The sequence below is a fragment of the Podarcis gaigeae genome, assembly GCF_964106915.1.
Source record: "Podarcis gaigeae genome assembly, chromosome: 15".
Lineage (NCBI taxonomy): Eukaryota > Metazoa > Chordata > Lepidosauria > Squamata > Lacertidae > Podarcis > Podarcis gaigeae.
In genome coordinates this window covers 7,537,229-7,559,678 of record NC_139692.1, presented here as the reverse complement: position 1 = coordinate 7,559,678, position 22,450 = coordinate 7,537,229, and the positions used below count along the sequence as shown (strand labels likewise).

At 48.1% G+C, this 22,450-nt stretch overlaps 2 protein-coding genes across 2 annotated transcripts in view; both read right to left on the bottom strand.

Moving 5' to 3' along the window:
• Nucleotides 1-22,450, bottom strand: part of LOC310832095 (beta-4C adrenergic receptor-like) — a 685,807-nt gene that overhangs the window by 247,732 nt on the left and 415,625 nt on the right. The window lies entirely within an intron of this gene.
• The window catches only part of LOC310832041 (uncharacterized protein), a 38,625-nt gene that overhangs the window by 1,273 nt on the left and 14,902 nt on the right, over nt 1-22,450 (bottom strand). The window contains exons 13-31 of the mRNA XM_083713373.1: nt 19,529-19,721; nt 18,770-18,924; nt 17,615-17,721; nt 16,806-16,930; nt 13,171-13,515; nt 12,502-12,647; nt 11,231-11,309; nt 10,424-10,642; nt 9,286-9,429; nt 7,890-8,056; nt 7,230-7,342; nt 6,342-6,460; nt 5,999-6,159; nt 5,539-5,651; nt 4,643-4,767; nt 4,016-4,234; nt 2,924-3,028; nt 1,502-1,591; nt 86-283 (exon numbers count right to left, since the gene is read on the bottom strand). Coding sequence (XP_083569499.1) covers nt 132-283; nt 1,502-1,591; nt 2,924-3,028; nt 4,016-4,234; nt 4,643-4,767; nt 5,539-5,651; nt 5,999-6,159; nt 6,342-6,460; nt 7,230-7,342; nt 7,890-8,056; nt 9,286-9,429; nt 10,424-10,642; nt 11,231-11,309; nt 12,502-12,647; nt 13,171-13,515; nt 16,806-16,930; nt 17,615-17,721; nt 18,770-18,924; nt 19,529-19,721 — 2,877 coding nt within the window. The 3' untranslated portion in view covers nt 86-131. The remainder of the gene's footprint in view (nt 1-85; nt 284-1,501; nt 1,592-2,923; nt 3,029-4,015; nt 4,235-4,642; nt 4,768-5,538; nt 5,652-5,998; nt 6,160-6,341; nt 6,461-7,229; nt 7,343-7,889; nt 8,057-9,285; nt 9,430-10,423; nt 10,643-11,230; nt 11,310-12,501; nt 12,648-13,170; nt 13,516-16,805; nt 16,931-17,614; nt 17,722-18,769; nt 18,925-19,528; nt 19,722-22,450) is intronic.

Below are 22,450 nucleotides of genomic sequence, written 5' to 3'. Positions count from 1 at the left end.
ATGCAGCCAAGCTCCCAGTGGAAACAGGAACACCCAGGATGCAAGCCTCAAGTAGATAGGAGGGGACGAACCCCCCCAAAAAAACCTTTTATTGGCCCCTTCCTTCCTTCCGTCAGGATGCAGAAACAGCATCATGGGTATTTGGCATCATAGATGATTTTGGAGGAGTTTCCCCGGTCCCTTTCGTCTTCTGCGGTGAGGTTGAGGGAGTGCAGCACTTTGTACTGGACCATGGTGATGAGGGCCAGCTCTTCAGGATCTAGGCCGCTCATCAGGGTCACTTCTGGGGGATAGAGGAAAAGAAAGCACACTGGGTGGCTGGTTCCGTACCTGCCGACTCCTCCATGCCCAGACCAACCCAAGGAGGGAGGAGGGTCCTGTGCTGGACCCCTTCCTGCCAGCACAAAGCTGTCAGCTGAAGAAGCATTTCAGCTACCCAAAGAGGGCTCCTTGCTGGGAGAGGCAGCATAGGGGAAGTACCATCTCTGCTGAAGACCTTCCTCTTCCAACAACACTTTCAGTTTGAGACTTTTTCCAATCTGCCTCTGCACTGGAAGCATTTTAAAATGTTTTGGGTAATGTTTTGTTACTCGCTGCCACCCTGGCCATCTTTGGGAGGAAAGGCAGGATACTGTATATATTTATTAAACATAGAACTAAATAGGAGGGGCGTGGCAGGGGCAGGAGGTGGAGCTGCTGATACAAAGCACAATCCTAACTTTTAGGGCTGGTGCTCTGGAAAAAAGGAAGCAGCCAGCAACCAGTCAGACAAAACTAGCAAGGAAGTATCCCACGAGCCCCGTCAACAGGTAAGTGGCAAGGAGCTGTGCAGTTTAAGGAACTGGGCAGCAAGTGTATGGATCTGGTGTCACTAGACTTGTGCTCTACTAGTGGCCACAAGACACAGCCTGGCCACCTGTAGTGTCCCCCACCCACCCAAATAAGAGGTACTGGCTTCGAGAGGCTCCATAGTGCTTCACCCTCTCCACATCACCAGGCCCAAATTCAACAACACTTAACATTGCATCCATTAGGATCCTACTATAAACAGCAGGCCATCCACCTCTGCTCCGCTTGCCAGCACAGCCAGTAAAGTGTACAAATACACAAAACAAATAAATGAAGAAGAATGAAGCCTGGTAAGGCCGGTTTTCAGTGGCTCAGGCAGGTTTAGGAAAATACCTCTCCACATGCAAGGAAGCCAAGGTCTGGCAAGCAGCTCTGCTTCAGTGGGGAGCTTGGGCTTTGCAATGTTTATTTTTATTCTGTTTAACTTGCAGAAAGATTGAGGTCCTGCAAAGTGGCTTGTAAGGATATGCAGGACTCAGACTATTTACGCCATGCCATGCCATGCCAAGGAATAACACACCAGGGATATTGTTTTAAGAAAGAAAGCTGTTATCCTTGGAAATCTAAGCCCAGAGACTGAGGGCCCAGAGAATGCGGAGGGTTTGCCCATGTGCTCCCAACCCAACTCACAGGACAGGGGCTCTTTGCTTACCAGTACAGGCAGGCAGACAGAGAGAGCAATTGCTCCAGGTTGTCATTTGCTGGCAGTCCTCCACACACGTCTGCACTGGGACACCACAGACTGCAACAAGAAAAGGCCCCTTAGTTATTTGTCTCAGGCAAAACCTCAGACTCGCCGCCTCCTCTTCCTACTCAGCAGGATGTAACTATGCAAATACCTATGCTACCAACAGTGTAAACTGGTTTAAGTCAACTTCTCTCCCCCCCCCCCACACACCGCAAAACCCATACTCTGTGCAAAGGAAGGATGCCAGAACCAGGAAATGGTGGGGTCAGTACACATGGTAGGAGGATTGGACAGTGCCAGACTCTGGTGAAAACACCCTCCAAGGGCTAGGGAAGGGGCTGCCCCACAGCTCTGGAATGCCTTTCCCACCCCAAGCATCTCAGCCTATGGCTTTCCACCATTGCTGAAGTAACAGAGCCAAGCCCCAGATGTACAGGGCTGAAGGCTGGGTCAGAAAGTTCCATTCTCAACACGTTCTAAGGACTGGCTAGCGTCACGCACCAGGCGCAAGAGAGTCCGCTGAAGTCATTCACTGTTAACCGAAGGAGCGAATTTGCTTCCTGAATAAGTTATCTAAGAAATGCAATTGGTGCTGCCACAAAAATGCAAGTCTATATTTCCACCCACCCCACTTAGGCCTCCCTCTACCCCTGCTTCTCCACGACTCAGTGAAGACATATTGCCCCCCCCCCCCCATTTTGCAGGGCCCAGCATAGCATCAGGCTCACCTTCTGATGGCACCTTTCTCAAGAGGAAAAGAAAGCAGACAAGGATAGGAAGGGGCCCGGGGGGGGGGGGGGAGAGACCCAGAATACAATCCAGGAGAAGGGGGAAGAAATTCATCACCTCCAGTGTGAGAGGGCAGATCATGTTTAACAGCACCATACTAATCGTGTCTACACAGAAATGAGTCTTGTTGAATTTAACGAAACTTACTCTCAGGTAAGTGGGGATAGGACTGCAGCTATGCCATGTCAAAAGGAATGCATAGGAACCTGTTCCGTCAGGAAAGTAAACAGACTACTCTGTGCCCGCTGTCCCCACCCGCCTCTGCAACAAGCAGGTTTCTGTCACTGGGGTTGCCCAGGACAGCTGGCAGGAACAGGATGTCCTGCTGGGAGCAGCTACACACAGGTATGTATGACTAAGATGTGCTCTCTCTCTCTCTCAAACACACACACACACTGCTGCTAGGATGAACCACAATCCTCCAGGTTTGGTGCTCAGCAACTGAGCAGGTACTTCTGCACTCCTAAGTGGCCACAGCCTGCCAGCCATGTTATGTAACCCACTGGAATGTTGGCACAGGCCGCAAAAAAATGAGTTTCTTGAGCCACTGCTGCTCCCCAAGAGAGGCTCTGTGACAACGACTGCCGGCTCCCTCACCTTTCTCAGCTGTTGTCTGGAATCGGCCGCTGCAGTCGCAGGCAGGTCGTGGTGGGGGTGCCGAGGCCCTACGACAGGAGGGGCCGCTGAAGCCCTCTGCACAGACTGAAAGGAAACAGAGCGATGAGTGCAGCAGGGCTCAGGCATGAGAGGGAAGGGCATGGTAGCCCCAGAAGCAGCTGACATCACACAGCTCTCTCCTCCAAGCAACCACGTTTCTGGGGGTTCGCGACATAACACACAGCATTAAAAGCCAGCAGGATGTTCTCATCAAACACCTGACTTGAGTGACTATTGCTGCTGTTATTTCAACTTGGCTCTCAGGCAAGCCAATGAGGGCGGAGAAAGGAGGCCGAGATGGACAGTGGCTTCGCCTTTTAGGCTGGCCCACAGACTGCAGCTGGCTTGACACTCCCCCCCCCCCATTGCTTTTTCGCTGTTCTTTAACATCAGCATGATGCACAGAAGTCCAGCAGATGAAGTTCTTCCTATAATCAACAGGGAAAGCTGCACCAGTTTCATGTCTTGCACATGGAAGCAGCTCTCGACAAAGGGCTGTCCATACCTGGGCTTAATGCAATCCATGCAGCTCTCCTGTTTGGATTTTCAAAGCACAAGGAATCTCTGGATTTAGGGAAGAGATGTTGGAGGAGAACCCCCACATGGATGAGGTGTGAGTGGTTCAAAAACTGCATTAACCCCAGTTTGGACAGGCCCTAAGGCCTTTGCATTGCAGACCTGGATGACCTGGTGCAAGTGCTCCTCACCAGAGCAGCCAGGATGCAGGCATGCTGCAGATCGCTGGGGGTGGCACTCTGCCCCTGGGCAGGCATGGTTCAGAATTACACTTTGGTGATGCCTTTCTCTCATAAGGACATAAGAAGAGCCCTGCTGATCTAGGCAAGATCTAGTCCAGCATCCCTGCTGCACACAGGGGCTTTAGAGATCCTTCTGAAAGCCCCCAAGGAGACCTCCTTCTCCCTGGAGAGAAGTGCACTGCCGCGACACCTGGAAGCTCCACTCCTCAGCAAGGAGGAACCATCACGTCCTTCAGGCAGAGGACACAAAGAGACTCACACAAGACTCACTTACTGGTCCACCTGTAAAGCGTTGAATCTGGCTTGGAGACAATGCTGTCCATGGAGCTTATCAGATAGAAGCCAGTCCCTGTTTGGAGGACCGCGGCACACACATTGTGCTCCATCAGGCACTCCTGCTTTGCTTGCTCCAGGCTCTCAGCGGAGGGGTACAGCACAGATGGCTCTCCTGCCACGCCGTGGCCAGGTTGCTCATCAAACCATTCTGTGGCTGCTGGGAAGGGAAACATGGTGTGGCCAGCTTAGCTAATGTTCCACAATTAAAACCACCAACAGAGCCTGTTTACATGGCATGTTGTAAAATTATTTATTTGCGGATGCATTCGAATGCGGCTTTTCGTCCCCCAAACAACCCCCAAAGGTGACTCGCATAAAAGCAAAGTGAAAGAGCAGAGCAGAAGAAAAGACCATCATAACCAACAAGTAAAAATAACAGCCAGGGTCTCAGGTAGCTTTCAAAAGGGGTACATGCATGGGCAGGGGTACATGCATGTGCTCCCTCAAAAGGGGTACATGCATGTGCTCCCTCCTCAGGGAAGGAGGGTTGGGTTGGTTGTAAGAAGCTTTGGGTTGCCCTGGGCAAGATAAAGCAACTCACAAATTCAACAAATAAACTAATTACCTTCACTACATTTGCACAGGAAGGGCCTCTCCTCCTTGCAGCTGGCATCACCGAGAAGCCCCGTTGATGAGTTGAACCACACACAGTCCTTCAGGCCCCCATCAGCCATATCATCCTTCAGGTACCTTTCCCCACACACAAAAGCAAAAGGAAGAGGGTTGTTTGTGCTCCAGGGCTCTGGGGAGGGAGGTCACAAGAGCTCCCTCCAAAAGGAATTTTGCAAATGCTCTCAACTAGGATGCCAGCACTCCAGGGCATATAAATTCAATTCATCATCAGAGGTATTGCCACATCTCATATCCTGGTTCAAAATGCAATGCTTTCCTCGAACATGAGATGAACACCATTACCCTCCCAACCTATTCTTCCATGGCTCAGATTCTCATCTGAGCTAGGGCAGTGTTCACTTCCTTCCCTCCTTCCCCTAAGCTCTCATCCAGCAACAGTCCTTCAAACTATGTTCCTTCCAGCCCCATTATTCATTGGTTGCTACACTGATGGTGGCAGCAGGCAGAGGGGAGGGAGAAAGAGAGACAGACAGATAGAAGGGATGCAGGCTGGCTATACAGCGCACCAGGTACAAGGAGGAATGGAAAATGCAGTTTTCCCAGCCACTGATGTCAGGAAGCTCTGATGGATAAGGGAGGAGACTCACAGGAGTTGGGTTGGGATTGGATCCCATTGCATGTGCCCAGTCAGGGGCTGCAATGCCAGCTGGGTCATTTTGGATTAAGCTGAGCAATTTTCTATTACAAAACAATAACATTGTTGGGGGGGGGGTGTCTGAGCTGATCTACTTAAAGCTTGGTGGGGCATGACCTTCCCCAGCACCATTCGCCCACAGGGCAGTCATATCTAGGGGGAAAGGGCCCTGGAGGAACCACCCGGGTGCTCACTGTCCCATCTGCTCGCTGAGGGGCTCCTGTGTTGTCCACCGGAAGACGGATTCCTCCTTCAGGTCATTCAAGCCCGTCCAGAAGGAGCCTCCAAAGTTTGAGCGGACCCAGTCCTAGAACAAACATGGCAACCGCAACCTCAGGGTGGGTGGAAAGAAGGCACCCATCCCATGATGCCTCAGTTGACCTTTCACCTGCCTCCCTGCACGGAGAGGGGTGGGGGACTTGGGCACGTACAGGGTGGCACAGGGTTCTCCAGGAAGGTCAATATCAAGGAAGGAGAGGGCTCCAGCTTCCCTAGGGCAAGCACCACTTGCCCCTTGATTGCAGGCTGAGGGGAGTGCCAGTGAGGGAGCCGTCTTCTGGAAACTGCAGCCCAACTCCATGGGCAGCATGCCATCAGAGGTCATCATGAGGGGCCCTGTGCTCCTGGAGAGATGCTGGTACAGAAAAGCCATACCTTCTCTTGCGGAGAGGTCAGGTGCAGCAGTTCTGTATTCTTGAATCTCCGGCAGGCATGTAGGGCCTCTTGCCACTCGCTGGCCAAGGAGGGGTCCCAGAAGTAGCAGCTGCCATTCCAGTGGCTCCACCCGGGCTCCGCTGGGCAGGAACTCCGGGGTGCTGAGGAGGAGGCGGGGGGACATTATCCAGAACGAGGCCCAAGCTGCTTTCCCTGATTATGGCTACAGTCCATCCTTCCCAAATCCATTCAGTGTAGCAGAGGCTCTCTGGCCAAGAGAGCCAGGTGAGAGCACTGGGACCTGGTGGCATTGTCCCCTTCCAAAGTCCTGCCAAGCACTTACCCAGTGGCCCCTCGCACACCCACGGCTTGAGCTCGGAGCACGAGGATGCAGCCACCTGCCCCTCTCCCTGCGGCCCAATCTCCAGGCAGCCCCCGGTAGCAAGCTGTGTGTCCGCCAACCTAGCGAGGGAAGCAAAAATGGCTGGGACCACCAACTTCTTGACAAGGAATGGCAGGTGCCCAGGAAGCCAAAGTCACATGCCAGACAGAGAAGGAAGGACAATGGGGACCAGGGATGAGGTGCTAAGTTTTGCAAGCTGGTGGTGCAGTTCTGACAGTGTGGTGGCGGGAGATGCAGGGAGATGATCACTCCTTCAGAAGCTGCATAAGGGTTGGACTAGATGTCCCTTGGGGTCCCTTCCAACTCTACGATTCTGTGATTCAGGTTTGCTGGAGTTCTGGATAAGTTGGTTGCCAGAAGGCCAATATATAAAGGGAGCCCCTCCGTCAGTGGTGAAGCACCTGCTCTGCCTGTAGAACAGGGCCGGCCCCTCCATGAGGCAGACTGAGGTAGCTGCCTCAGGTGACAGAATCCAAGGGGCCCCTCCATGGGTGTGAATCCCACCACCACCCATGTCTCCACTGAATCGAAGTGAAGCAGCTGCAGCAGCAGCTTCCAGGGTGATCTTGCAAGAACAGCACGTGATCTCATGGGATGCTCGCAAGACCTTGACAGAACCCAGAAGCCATAGCCACACGCCCCCTGTAATTAGAGACAGCATAGGTAGCACTGTCATGTTTTGCCTCAGGCAGCGAAACAGGACAGGCCACGCCGGCTGGAGGTCCCAGGTTCAACCCTTGGCCCAGCACAGAGGGAGTCTTTCTTGTCAATGCTGGCCTGGTTGCCCATGTCTGCTTGAAGGCAGCCACCTGCCCCCAAAACACTCACCAGGGAGAAGAGAGGTTGGCTGCTCGGCCCTCTGCCCATGTCCAAGTCCCGTCTCTGTCGACATCATTCAGCCCTGTCCAGCTGTTCTTCTGCACCATGGCTGCTATCCAGGCCTGGAGGGGAAGAACGGACGGGGGTGGGAGAGGAGGCTCATTCCGCTGGTTTAACCTGCTCATTTACAACATGAACATTCAGCTCTCTGGTGGCAGCAATGTGCTTCATAGCTCCATATATTGAAACAAAATGTTTGTAGGTATAAACACCTATAAAGAGTTAAAACAGCCTCCAAAAAGTGGGAAACGTTCTCCAACCCAGTGATCTGAGGGTTGGTTGCCAGGAACATTGTCCTTCAGCCGTCAAATGCCTGGCAAACAGGAATGCTTGGAAATTTCCTCCTAAAAGTCAGTAGTGAGAAGGGCACTCCACAAAATGGGAGCCACCACTGAAAAGGCCCTGTAGTAACATCCCTGAATAGGCCTCACCTACTGATTTTGCAGAGTCCAAGATGGTTGGCAATGGGGAAGGTGCATGGGCCCAAGTCATTTAGGGCTTCATATACTGGCCTTGAACTGGGCCACACAAGCTTACTGGCAGCTACCCCACAGTGAAGCAAGGAGCGCCAGCCATGCCACCTGGGAGCATGACTAGCTCCCAACCTGCCTTTTCCTTGGCACTGCTGAGGGTCAGGAGGCCCACGTCTTTTCCATATGTCTGACAGGTGGCTTTTGCCCCCTGCCAGTTCTTGCTGCTGTGCTCCTCCACGTAATAGCAGTGACCGTCCCAGAACCACCAGCCAGGAGCATGTGGACATCTCGAGCTCACCAAACCTGGAAAACAACCACAGGCAGAGCAGTAGTAGCTTCGCAACGTGACCCTGACTCTAACCTGCCAGCCTGCCTGTTCTCTGTGAAGCTGTAGCGCTGCTGCCTCTTGACGATGTTGTTATTTCCAATGATGTATTGTTTTGTTTTTCTATGTTGACTTTCCCTTTTATCACAATGCCACTTGGCTTATTTTATTAACAGAAAAGATGAGCGTAAATGATTAAGCTAAAGAAATGCGTCTAACAGTGGGAGTTCATGGAGCAAAAGAAGGCCTGCCTTGTACTTATTTATTTCATTAAAAAAAGATACACTGCTTTTTTTTTAAAAAAGCCACACACCTCAAAGTGGCTTACCGAAAAATAAAACAGTAACATCAAGAAAATTAACAATCATACTTTTAAACATACAGAAGTTAAAGTACTAAAACAGACTGAAATTCACATCCACTTTGCAAACACCTGGCTAGGGTTGCCTAAACAAGGATGTTTTTAGCAGGTGCTGAAAAGAGTACAGTGAAGGAGCCTGCTTGATCTCAATAGGCAGGGAGTTCCAAAGTGTAGGTGCTTGGTGGAGTATGTGGAGATGGCTAAACTTTGATGGGAGGAGTAAGGAACCAGGAAGAAAGAAATTTAACTAAGACTGGGGGAAATTTACTGAGTATTTTTTTAAAAAATTGTAAACAACTTAAAACATTAGCAAGGTTAATTAAAATGAGCAGTAAAGATAACTCAAGGAAATTATTAGAGAAAATAAATAATAAGGTATTGGTTTGGATATGCAGCAGTAAAGATAAAATGAAAGAAACCACAGATGAGAGGGGGAGGGGAGGTCAATTTGATGGTATTTTTGGTTTTGCTATAGAATTTGTATGTTTTGTTGTCAAATTGTACACACCCCCACACACCGCTATAACAAAGTGTATCTGTGGCACCTGTAGCAATGCCAATTATGCCAAGTCGGTCATGACTGGACCTAATGGTCAGGGGTCCCTTTACCTTTACCTTTTAAGCAGTTGATAGGCACATGTAATCACACAATCTCGTAGGTAAACTGGTCCCAAGTTGCCATGGGCTTTATATGCAAATGGCAACACCTTGAACTCGGTGCAGGAGCAAATCAGCAACCAGGGCAGATCTCTGAGAGCAGGTGTCATATGCCAACAAGGCCTCACTCAGTCATGCTGCAGCATTTTTATGTCACTCATATTCCGCCCCGCCCCCCCCCAAACTTACCATGAAGGCACGAGGGGGTGAAGCGACGGACGCAGCGCAGGTGGCGCCCATCGCATTGGCCCGTCAGGGGGTTGTAGGTCGATGTGCTCAAGCACGGAGAGCAGCGCTGCCGGCACCCATCCCCACAGAAGCTGGGGGAGCAGGCTGCAAGGACAGAGAGTTGTTGGTTAAGGCAGTGAGAGCTACCTGGAGACACCAGCCCCTCTGACTGGCCTCATGATACTCTGGATAGAGGCATGTCTGCTGGAGACCCTGCAGAAGTCACTGGAGGTGTCAGGGGTCAGATCCTGCAGCCTTGAAGCTCAGCCTTTGAACCTGGTGGCACAGGCACACACCAACACACAGGAGGAATGGCCAGCCTCAACAAGGAAGCCTCTCTCAGCACTGGACTAGGGAGGAAAGTCTCAGTACTGGCCAAATGGGGTTAGGGCTGCCTTCGTGCCTTGTGTGATGTGTTTGGCCACCAGGTCTTTGGTCCTCTCCAGCAAATCTTAAGCTTTTATTGACACCAGAGTGGGATCTCTCTTTCAAGTCAGCCTCTGAAGACCATCAGAGAAGGGCTGCTTCTCTCTCCCCTCCCTGCCCCTTTTCCCTTGTGTGTGTCTGTCGTGATTTTTAGATTGTAAGCCTGCAGGGACTGCCTTGTTTTAACTGGAAGCCTCTTGGGCTGAAATAAATAAGCAATAAATAATGAAATTGCCTCCCAGCCCTCATTGGGGACTCCCCAGAAGCATCTGACTGGCCGCTCTTGGAGACAGGGCACAGGCAGAGGTAGAATGGGAGACATCTCCTGTCTTCTCATGCAGCTGAACCTGCAAACATTCCTCAGCCCAGGTAGGATGGGTCAAAGGGCAGTAAGCCAGGCATGAATTTATTCTGGGAGAGGCTCCTGAAATCCATTGACAAAGGGGCTTCTAATCCACACAAGCTCAGACTGCGATACACTGGGTTGGCCTTTAACCTGCCACCACAAGACACATTTAAAGCACCTTGCTGGGTTGTTCAGTGTTCAGGGGCATCCCTGAAATGGAGGGAGGGAGGTGTTCCAGACCCCGATCTACCAACCCACTACTATTCCCCCTTCCCAACCTCCTCCCTGTCCTCCTGCATCTCGAATGCAGCAGAAGCAGCCACTCACCTGCCTTCACGTAGAGGACGGCGTCCGAGCCAGGGCTGTCCACCAACACCGTCCCTGCCACCAGGTAATAGGCCCCGCTAAGTCTCAGCCATCCCGTGCAGCCCTCCTTCTGCAGGTAGCAGGTGTCCTTGGCTTCCTGCAGCGACGCTCGCCTCTGCTGGGGGGCCGAGCCCTGCTGAGGAAGGAGCAGCTTCTCCCTGAAAGATGGCAGGTCCACATCTGTGTGGGGATGCCACAAAGTGGGAGAAATAAAGTGAAAACTCTTCCTGGCAATGTACAGAACAAGGCGACTTAAGGCACATTTCCTCCACCCGAAAACTGGGAATTGTAGTTTACCCTTCACAGAGCTAGAACCCCCCCCCCAGCACCCTTAACAACATGCAGTTCCCAGGGTACATTGGATAATGTGCTTTAAATATAAGGTGTGTATGCAGCTGGAACTCAGCTCCCGAGGGCATCCCCTGAAGTGTGACAAAGGGCAAAAGACCCCTAACATTCCCCACCTCTCCGCTATAAGGATACGTTGGCATTAAGCCCCTCAGTGCATCAAAGACAGATTGAGTGGGGATTTAGGTGCCAGGCAAAAATGTTCCTCCTTAACCAGGCCTTTGGCTGACTGACATCCAATGCCCTTTTAAAATGTGTTTGGGGAGCCAGTGGGATTACTGGGTTGTTCTTGTTTTTATTATGTATTTTGTGATTTTGTGATTTTATGTTGAGAACCGCCCTGAGACCTGCCGGTATAAGGCGGTATACAAATTTAATAAATTCTCATCATCATCTTTTCTCCCCAGAGAATACTCCCACCTTCAGGTCGCTTGCAAGCCCAGTGGAAGCTGCCTGGCTCTGAGCCTCCTCTTTCGCCACCAGCAAAGCCAGCCCTGGCCTGAAAAAAAGAAAGAGAGCGGAGAGATGGGGCAGCTTAGCCTGTGGGGCAGTCAGATGTTGCTGGGCTCCCATCATCACCCTCTTGATCCCTGGCCCGGTTGGTTGGGGCAAGACCAGGGGAAGTTGCGGGAGAGATCAGGCATGTCAGGTTCAAAGTACTTTGCCTGTCCCAGGATCAGTCCTTTTTTTCTGGTGGAACACAATGGTACACAAAGCCATCACCTTTTTGGAGGGGAGGAGGAGGGAGGGCTCTTGGCCCCTCAGAGCATCACGCCTGCTTTTCCATGGAGGCAGGAGGCTGTGACAGGATTCTGGAGCCCTGCTGCCTCCTTTCCAAAGCTGGGCAGACCCCCTTAGAGCATTGTGCCTTCTTCCCTAAGCTGGGCAAATGCTTCCTGGGCTTGGTGAAGGAGATGCGAGCCCAGGTCCTGGCAAAATGTGGGACAGTGTTACCCCTGTGGTAAAAATAGGCATGCATAATGCAGCAAGTTATTTATAATGCATCTCTATATACCAAGATAGAGACGCGGGTGGCGCTGTAGGTTAAACCACAGAGCCTAGGACTGGCTGGTCAGAAGGTCGGCAGTTCGAATCCCCGCGACGGGGTAAGCTCCTGTCGCTCAGTCCCTGCTCCTGCTAACCTAGCAGTTCGAAAGCACTTCAATGTGCAAGTAGATAAATAGGTACTACTCTGGCTCCCGTGTGCTGGCGTTTCCGTGTGCTGCTCTGGTTCGCCAGAAGCGGCTTAGTCATGCTGGTCACATGACCCGGAAGCTGTATGTCAGCTCCCTCGGCCAATAAAGCGAGATGAGCGCCACAACCCCAGAGTCAGCCACGACTGGACCTAACGGTCAGGGGTCCCTTTACCTTTACTATATACCAAGATCTCAATGAAGTTCCAGTAAATCATGTAATTGTTTTACATGTATTTGTTTTTCCTGGCCCTGAGGAAATTTTGCACCCAGGGCAATTACCCAGAGTACCGGCACCTTTTTCCTAGAAAAAAAAGCACTACCCAGGACCCCTTCCCACAGCCCATCTCCAGGAGGTTGGCATAGCACACCCATTCCATGGCTATTGGGGTCCCTTTCAACTCTAGTCGAGTCAAATTATGGTGGTTCCAATGTGAGAAGTTCACCAGAACCTGCCTCCTCCCCCACCCCCAGCCTCCAGCAGGGACCCCATCTCACCTTGACCTTCTGCACGGTAGCACCCAGGTACCTCTGGCAAGCAGAGGCTGCTTCGTCCTGCCTGCTGTAGCGCTCCGAGGACACGCAGGCTCCATGCTCAAACACCCAGTCATCCAGGGGCAGGCACTTCAGAGAGGCATACGCCGCTAGGGAAAGGGGTTTGGCCATTACTAGCTGACCGCGGTGCCAGGGGGTTACTCGGCAACCACACACCCTTGTGCACCAAGTAACTGCAGGGTGCCCCCTGGCTCCTGGCACTCAGGAGCAGGGTTTTTAAGTCAGAAGGCATGATGCTTCCTAGCAAGCCGCTCTGAGCCCGGCCTTGGCTGGGGAGGGCGGGATATAAATAAAAAATATTATTATTATTCTGGAAGAGCTACAGGCTTGAAGGCAGCTGCAATCCATTTGCACTGGGGCAAGGGAGCAAACAGGTGGCAAGGGAGGTTAGGGGGGGGGCAGCAGAAGGTCTGAAGGGCTCCATGGTGCCAAACGAGGCCACCAGCCCTCCTTCCTCTCAGGGCTCCAGGGCTGGCGGTTGGAGCCAGTGCCACAACTGGTTTAACCCTGTTTCTCCAAATGTGACCCTTTTTTGCATGGGATTGAGGGTGGCTGCATTAGGGACGGCTCGGAGGAGAGCCCCATTAGCCCACTGCTTTGAGATGCACATACCGGCTGCCTCCCTGTAGCGCAGGAATCCATCGCAGAGGCCCGTCAGCGGGTTGCAGCTCAGGCCTGGCTCACACCGGGGGCACATCGACTGGCAGTCCTGGCCAGAGAAGCCGGGCCGGCAGCTCGACTTGACATGCACGGCAGCAGCCGAACTGGCGTCAGGGTCTTCCAGGACCACAAGGCGTGTCCCCCTGGCAAGGCGGTGGCCCCCTGCGGAGCTGACCACGGCGTCACACCCCGTGCCCAAGGCAGAGCACTGCCGCTTGGCAGCCTCCAGCGAAGGGAAGCTCAGGTCCAAGGAGGGAGCACCATAGAAGGACTTCTCAGGGAACGTCATGTAGGAGCCTGAGGGGAGGGGAGAATCATAGAATTGTGGGGTTGGAAGGGACCACGAGGGCCACGGGATCACATTCATCCAGTGCTTTACCAACTGCACTGGCTCCCGGTATAGTACAAGGTCAGGTTTAAGGTGCTGGTTTTGACCTTTAAAGCCCTATGCAGCCTAGGACCCACATACCTACGGGACCGCCTCGCCTGGTATGCCCCGCGGAGGACCTTAAGGTCCACAAATAACAACACTTTGGAGGTCCTGAGCCTCAAGGAGGTTAGATTGGTTTCAACTAGGGCCAGGGCTCTTCCAGAGATACTTCAAACAACTATATACTCAAGGGCCGCAAAATGAGGTTGAGATAGAACAATTTTTGACAAAGAATGGATTATCAAAGTTGTCTCAAGAAAATAGATCAACCCTGAATTATAAAATAACACAACAAGAGATCGAAGATGCCATTCAGAATATGCAATTGGGTAAATCTCCAGGGCCAGATGGGCTTACCTCCAAATATTATAAGACATTGAAAGATTATTTGATACATCCACTAATGGAGGTTTGCAATGAGATTATGGAGGGGAAGAAAGCACTGGAATCGTGGAAAGAAGCTTTCATCACATTGATACCTAAATCAGAAACTGAAAAGACACAACTTAAGAACTACCGTCCCATCTCCCTTCTAAATGTGGATTATAAAATTTTTGCAGACATTTTAGCAAGTAGATTTTAAAAAGTTCTAAACGAAGTGATTCATAAAGATCAGGCAGGCTTTCTCCCAGGTAGACATTTGTTTGCCAACACAAGGAACATTGATATTTTGGAACTTTTGCAAACAAATATTAATACAAGAGCAGTGTTAATATTTATAGATGCGGAGAAGGCCTTTGATAATATTTCATGGAAGTTCATGAAGAAAAACCTGGAAGGGATGGGAGTGGGACGGGGATTTGAAAATGGGATAGATGCAATCTATTCAGAACAAAAGGCTAAATTGATAGTTAACAATGTGGTGACGGAAGAGTTTAAAATTGAAAAAGGAACACGACAAGGTTGCCCTATTTCCCCCTTGCTATTTATTTCAGTCCTGGAGGTGCTCTTGAATATGATCAGAGGGGAACGGTTGGTTGAAGGAATTCAGGTCGGAGCGAAACAGTATAAACTCAAGGCTTTTGCAGATGACCTAGTTTTGACCTTACAGGAGCCAGAATCTAGTACAAAAAGGGTATTACAATTGATTCATGAGTTTGGTCAGGTGGCAGGATTTAAGCTAAACAAACAAAAAACTAAGGTATTGGGGAAAAACTTGACATCTTCAGAATCAGAAAGGTTTCAGAAAGAGACAGAGTTAAATGTGGTAAAAAAAGTAAAATACCTAGGGGTAAACATAACAGCAAAGAATCTGAGCTTATTTAAGGATAACTATGAAAAGTGTTGGTCAGAAATTAAAAGGGATTTTGAAAGTTGGTCAAGATTGAAACTTTCCTTGTTGGGCCGAATTGCTGCTATAAAGATGAATGTATTGCCAAAGATGCTGTTTCTCTTTCAGACTTTACAGATTGTGGATAAAATGGAGTGTTTCGGGAGGTGGCAAAGAGATATCTCTAAATTTGTCTGGCAGGGCAAAAAGCCCAGAATTAAGTTTAAAATATTAACTGATGCTAAAGAAAGAGGGGGGTTTGCCCTGCCAGATTTAAGGTTGTACTATGAATCAGCAGCTTTCTGCTGGTTGAAAGATTGGCTGCTTCTTGAAAACACTGATGTTTTAGATTTGGAAGGTTTTAACAACGCTTTCGGATGGCATGCATATCTGTGGTATGACAAGGTTAAAATTCATAAGACTTTCAAGAACCATATTGTTAGGAAAGCAGTGTTTAATGTCTGGACAAAATACAAAGACTTATTAGAAAATAAGACCCCAAGGTGGCTGTCACCTATGGAAGCTAAGGCTCTGAAAAGACCCAATATGGAGGTCAAATGGCTGAAATATTGGGAAATACTAGAAAAAGATGGAGATAATTGGAGGCTGCAGAGGCCTTCCTTTTGGGCATTGTTGGCCAGAGGGTGTTAAAGAAGGACCGAACATTTTTCATGTATGCTACAACAGAAGCAAGGATACTTGTCGCCAAATACTGGAAAACTCAAGATTTGCCCACGCTGGAAGAATGGCAGATGCAACTGATGGACTATATGGAACTAGCAGAAATGACCGGCAGATTCCGAGACCTGGGAGAGGAAGCAGTGGAAGAGGTTTGGAAGAAATTTAAGGACTATCTACAAAAACATTGTAAATTACATGAGTGCTAAGAAGGATGCGAGATTGAAAATAACACGGCACCATTAAGCTAGTTGGAAAGAATATGAGAGTAAGCGAATCTTAAGAGAAAAATAAATTTTGAATAATTATTAGGTTTAAATTGGGTATTTAAGACTCAGATAAAAGTATCTAAAGTTAGGGACATAATATTGGAAATTTATAGAATAAGAATGGAAACAAGGTGATAAATTGCTGGTTAAAATTGTATAATTTTGGAACGCAGGAGCGAGAGATGTGAGGAAGTCCAAAAAGTGAAGAAAATATGGCTATTATAAGATGTTAATTGTATTTTTGTTTCTTTTTCTGTTTTGTTTTCTGTTTATTCTGGTTTCTTTTTTACTGTATTAAGAAAATCTTTAATAAAATATTTTTTTAAAAAAAAAAAACAATTAGGGCCAGGGCCTTTTCAGCACTGGCCCTGACATGGTGGAACACTCTGTCACAAGAGACTAGGGCCCTGCAGGACTTGACATCTTTCTGCAGGGCCTTTGGTTTGGACTCGGTCTGACCCTTATGTTTCCCTCCCCTTATGGTCTTGATTTATCGGCTATTTTAAAATGAGGCTGCATTTTAAATTGCATTTTAACTAGTATTTTAAATTTGTCCCCCCCCCCTCTTTCCCCTATTATGTTTTTACTGTGATTTTATTGGTATTAGCCACCCTGAGCCCGGCTCTGGCTGGGGAGGGCGGGGTATAAATAAAAATTATTATTATTATTATTATTATTATTATTATTATTATTATTATTACTATTATTTAGTCCAACCCCCTGCAATTCAGGAATGCCCCATAAATACCAAAATGAAAACTCAGCCTGGATAGCTCAGCTGGTTAGAGTGTGGTGCTGCTAATGCCAAGGTTGCAGGTTCGATCTCTGTAGGGGACAGCTGCATTGCAGGGGGTTGGACTGGATGACCTTCAGGGTCCCTTCCAACTCTAGGATTCTATGAAATGAAAAAAAATCTGCAGCCCAAAGCAGCTCTGCTTACCACTCTGGTGGGAGGCCTGGCATATCCAGCGGTGAGGCCTGTGGCACGGCTCGGCCTTCAGGAAGCCGGAGCTCAGGGCCAGCATGCAGGTTTCTATGTCCGAGGGACCCTGTGAGAGAACAAAGCTGGCCCCAAAGAGAATGAGAGAGGGTGAGGGAAGCCAGAGATGGCGTCTGGCAGGCCTGCTGACTTGTGCCCTTTTGAGGCGCTCAGTTTTAGATCTCATCCCCTTGCCTTGGCTTCAGTCCCATGTTTCTCAGACAACCTTCTTGGCAATCAAAGCAAGTTGTTCAAGACTTGCGATTGCTAGATCCTGGCAAAATATGCTTGGTGAATGAAACAGCTCCTCTGAACGTTTCTCTATCCTGAACAGCTCCTTAGGAGACCTCAAACTCCTTTGATAATTTTTTTTTTGGGGGGGGGGGGTTGAGACTTTACAACATACAATACAATAAAAAAGGAATTAAATAAAAATAGAACTCCTTTGAAAGTTGCTTACGATAAACTAACTCTCTCCCAGCTGCAGCCTCTCCCCATACCTTCCCCCACATGCAATATGGTGACAATGATAGTGGCCAACCTTACTGGGTTCTTGTACGGATGGCAAGATGACTTGGCAGCGAGTGTGTTCAATCTCTGCACTATAGCTGCTTCTATTATTTATTGACTGATTATTCAGAAGTGGTTCTTATTAAGTTCCGTGAGATGCACTTCTAAGCAGGTGTGCACAGGATTGCCGTCTTAATAGACAAATGGCCCCAATCCACCCATCCCGCCCCACAGTCTCTTTCTCAGGGGTTCTTACTTACCGCCGCAAGGCTTGGTTGAAGGGTGCCCCATCGGCCCAATGCCACAAGCCTCTGCCACTGCGAAGCCCAGTCCAGACACTCACCTCCAGCTCTTTCTGCAGCCAGACCTGTGGAGGAATGCAGAAGGTCATTTTCCTTCACCAGTCAAAAACACGCAGTGGGGATCTTGCCAGTCAGCACACCCCAAAGGATGCAAACTGTGCAAAGCCACCAGAGACAGCAGGGTGGAGAGGCCTGAGTGCCAAGAAGATGCTGGGAGGAGCACAAAGAGCCTAGATTGGGAAGCCCAGCGCCATTACCTATGTAGGGCCGGCTCTATCATGAGGCAGAGTGATCAGTGTTAGAAACTCAACTGATCTAGACCTAATTTACAGTCGCCGCAATGGCACTAGATTTTCCCCCAGTGGGATTTATTGTTATTATTGTTATTATTGTCATTATTATTATTCATTTCATTTATATACGACTTTATATTTTAAATGAAATCTCAAAGTGGTTGACAACACATTTAAACAGCCAATCAAACATGAGGAAATCCTGAGCAAAGAACTGTGGCAAGAGAAACTGATGGATTACGCGGAACTGGCAAAATTGACACACAAATTACGTGATAAGGATAACTGTGACTTTAAAGAAGAATGGGAACCTTTTACAAAGTACTTAAAGAAACAATAAAATGAACTGGACTCCTTGGCAGGTTTTGAATAAACATACACCATTTTTTTATTGGTAACATATTGATAGATTAATTAAGGATCTTTAACATTTTACAATATGAAGAGAATAACATATGCTGAGAAACCAGAGAGAGGAGCTGAGGGAAGTCTTGGGGGGGGGGGTTCTTTTTAGGGAAGGGGGGAGGGAAAAAATGGGAGAAAATGAGGATGACGTATTTTTGATAAAATGTTATGTTGAAATTCCTAATAATTTTTTATAAAAAAATAAACATCCAATCAAACAATCCAGAACGAAACGAATTCAAGCAAATGTTATCGTGTTTATTATTAACATAAAAATGAGATTACAAATTTATTTTATATCCTGTGTAAATAATTTTAGCTGGCCAGCCCTTGCTGGGTGGGGCCCAAATGACTCTTGGCAGCCCTGGGTGCCATTTCAGATACTCCCTGTGCTCAGACCAGAGAAACTGCTCACCAGATCTTGTGGGCTGCTCAGTGTGGCCAGGCTCCCACCGTGGAACCTCTGGCAGAACTTCAGGGCCTGGCTCCATTCAAGGGCCGCATCCAAGACGAGGAAGAGGCATTTGTCCTTCCTGGATCTCCAGGCCCTGGACTGGGGGCAGTACACATCTGCAAGAGGAAATGGCAAAGAGCATGATGTGCACAATGTTGGGGAAAAACAAATACATTTCCTTCTCACTGAATTTCCAGCTAATACAGTACATGTGTTACTTTAAACCATACAAGGCACTGTTTGTCTAACAATCTAGTCAACACTTGTTTGTAGCCTCTGTTAACTCTGCCCCTCAACCCTGAGCTATTTTGTTGTTATTCTGTCCTGACAAATGTCTTTCTCTCATCTCCGCCCAACCTATAAATAACTTTTGCATGAATAAAGCCTTTGAACTCCGGAAACTGTAAGTGATTATTCCAATCTAATTCACACAACCTGCAAAGTCTGCTAACAAATACATCAGACTTCCTTTTACACGCACACCAGCTGGGCTCATCACAGCTTACCCCTCCCCATAGCAAAATGAAGCAGTCTAAACTGTTGGCTGTGTGAGATGAGCCCCAACGAAGCACCAGGTGTTGTGTCAGTCATTCTGCCTCACCCAAGCCTCCTACCATGCAGGGTTGTGGCGAAGATAAAATGTGAAAGGGGAGGGAGGAGTCTCCTGCCCTGAGCTCCTTGGAGGAAGGGAGGGGCAAGTATACTTTTTAAAGAACACACCCCGATCCAACACAAAATACAATGCCTGTGGGGTGCACTTCCCCAGGTAGAGCTTGGTGTGAATGACTCCTTGAAACACGCAGAACCCCAAGTGCAGATTCTGCAGCCGCTGGTCCGGTAAGAGGCGAAAGGAGCTCTTGGTGTCCGTGGAACAGTCTGAACTGCTCAACAAGGAGACTCCATCTGGTGCCACCTGCACAGAGAACAGGGGAGAAGCCTGCATGAATCACAGAATCAGAGAGTTGGAAGGGACCCATTGGATCATCTAGTCCAACTTCCTGCAATGCAGGAATATGAACCTATACGGGGATCAAACCCATAATCCTTTTAAAAAAAAATATTTTTTATTAACTAGCCAATCAAATCAAATTAAATCACATCACATAAATTCCGAATTACAAAGCCGAATTTTAAATTTTGTTGGGGGGACCCATATTTCAAGATCCGAAGGGGGATTCTGATCATCTTCTTGCTACTGCGTTAATGTCCAAATCAATCCAAATCAGTCCAAACAGTTCATAATTCTATCCAGTCTTATCTTGCTGTTTCCACATCACATCTTGTTCATATATTTTCTCTTTTTTCTTTATGATCTCTTCTGATAGTCTCCTTAAGCCGATAAACACCAATAATAATCCTGTGTGAATTTTCCGTTCTTCCAATCCTCAAATCGAGATGGTTTCCATATATCATCACCTTCATAGATAACAGTGCTCTTTCAATCATTAATTACAGAACTGTCATTCTTAAGTCCCACTGAGGAGTTTCACCCACAATATAAAAACAGCTCTATTTCTCTATTTCTCCTCTCAGACTTAAGTCCTCCGACAGAACTTCCCAATATGGCGACGGCATTTTTAACTGCATCATTCCAAAGCTCTTATACATTCCACGCTCTTCTTAAAACATGCTTTGGTTTATCTCAACACAGCCTTAAATCCACAGCTTAAGTCCTTAAAACAACATTTCTGACTTGTGAGGGGAGGGGATTCTTGTTTAATCACATAAGGAAAGAAAGGAAAGTTTCCCCCCTCCCCCATCAGTCATTTGCCATACCGTATCTTGGCGTATCTTCTCATGTTTTATTCTTGTCTTGTTTTATCAGAGATCTCTTCTGTTAGCAGTCTTTACTCCCCCTCCTCCCTTGAGATATGTGCATTCCTTCATCCAAATTGTTTCTTTTGAAGTTCTTGCAGCTAGTGGCGTGGATCAGGGACGGCGTCCAGGAGTGCCGGAATCCCACAGGAGGGCTTTGTGCCTAGTGCCCCCATTCCAACAAATTCGGGGGTGGTATAGCGCACAGCAGGCAAGGGCAGTCACCCACACCATCCTGAGGGGGGGTAGGGAGGCTAATTATTCCCATCATAGCCTCCAAATTACCTCGTGTGGGTCGGAGAGATGTTATTGTCAGCCATCTTCCGATGCGCCCCCTAGTGGCCCCCTTTTTTAAAAAATAATTTTTATTAACGATAATCTTGGCATTATTAGCATCACACTTTTAACAACTGAGCTAACCGGACAGGAAGGATCACAATGGAGAGAATAATTGTCACACACAGAAGGAATAAGGATATAGTGTGAGTGCTTCACCTACAGATTTGTAAATCATTTAATGTGTCAAGATGAATGGATGCCGTTAATATTGCAGTTGTTGTATAAGGGAGTGTTATTTTGAATGGAATGGAATTGAGATCAATAAGATTTTGGAATGCAGAAACAAAGTAAATCATCAAACCATCAATTCTAGCACATGGGAGGCCTCCTAAATTATATAATTTGGCATCTGAATGACTGGGGCTCATAATTGTATTATAACTTGGCATTGTTATAATGAGGCTACCATTATTGAAGGGGGAAAACCCACAAACAACTGAGCTCATTGGCAAGCTGGCACAAGAACTCACACAGAGATACCCCACAGGAATTAGAGCTCCTTTCTTTGTAATAATGATTTAGTAATAATTTTATTATTTTTACACCACCCATCAGATTGGGTTGTCCCAGCTACTCTGGGCAACTTCCAACGGAATATAAAAACACAGCAAAACAATCAAACATTTAAAAACTGCCTTGAGATGTCACCCCGAAACTACAGACTTAAATCTATTTAACTCTCATGACTCCTAAGCAAGTAGTTTTTCTGTGAAAGGGACAAGGAACACCTAAAAGAAAATAGCAGCACTCACACAAAAATGCAATTTCTAGAGCTGGGGAATGCAGGGCAGTGGATGCTGTTCCAAGCTAGTTTCAAACCGGCAGTGCTGGTGGCTGCATGTGTGCCATATCCCTGGTGCTCATCTCCTTCCTTTAAATAATCTTGGGAACTGTAGCTCAGCCCTCACAAAGCTACAATTCCCAGCACCCTTTTGGAACGGAGGTGTTTTAAATGAAGTATGGTGGGTATACAGCTGGTGTGAGGGAAAGAGGCCACTGAGGCTACCTGCCACCAAGTCAAATGGTTGGTCAGCGAGTCTGCACTCAATGGGCTGTTGCATTTCTAAAACATTGTGCTGCATTTAAAAAGCAACAACAACAACACTGACCTTTTATGTATATCTGTGCAGTGAGTCCTCACCTTTCCGAAAATAACATTGTGGGCTGATTAATATTCTACAGCCTTTTAAATGTGTTTTAAAGGCTGCTTTTGTTTTGTTTCTGTTCAAACAATTTATTTGTGCTTTTATCCTGTTCTTCAATCTTTTGAACTGCCCTGAGATCTTCGGATGAAGCAGGGTATATCAATGTAATTAATTAATTGGTGGTTTTTTGAAATGCATGAGCAACACCCCAGGACTTAGGCAAGAGGCCCCCACCAGCATCAGGGTGAGGAATCTCCTGCTGCCCCGTCCGTCTCCTCAGGTTCATGCTGGAAAATAAGCAGAAGAGCCAGTGGGGTTTTTCCCCCCAAAGGTACATAGAATC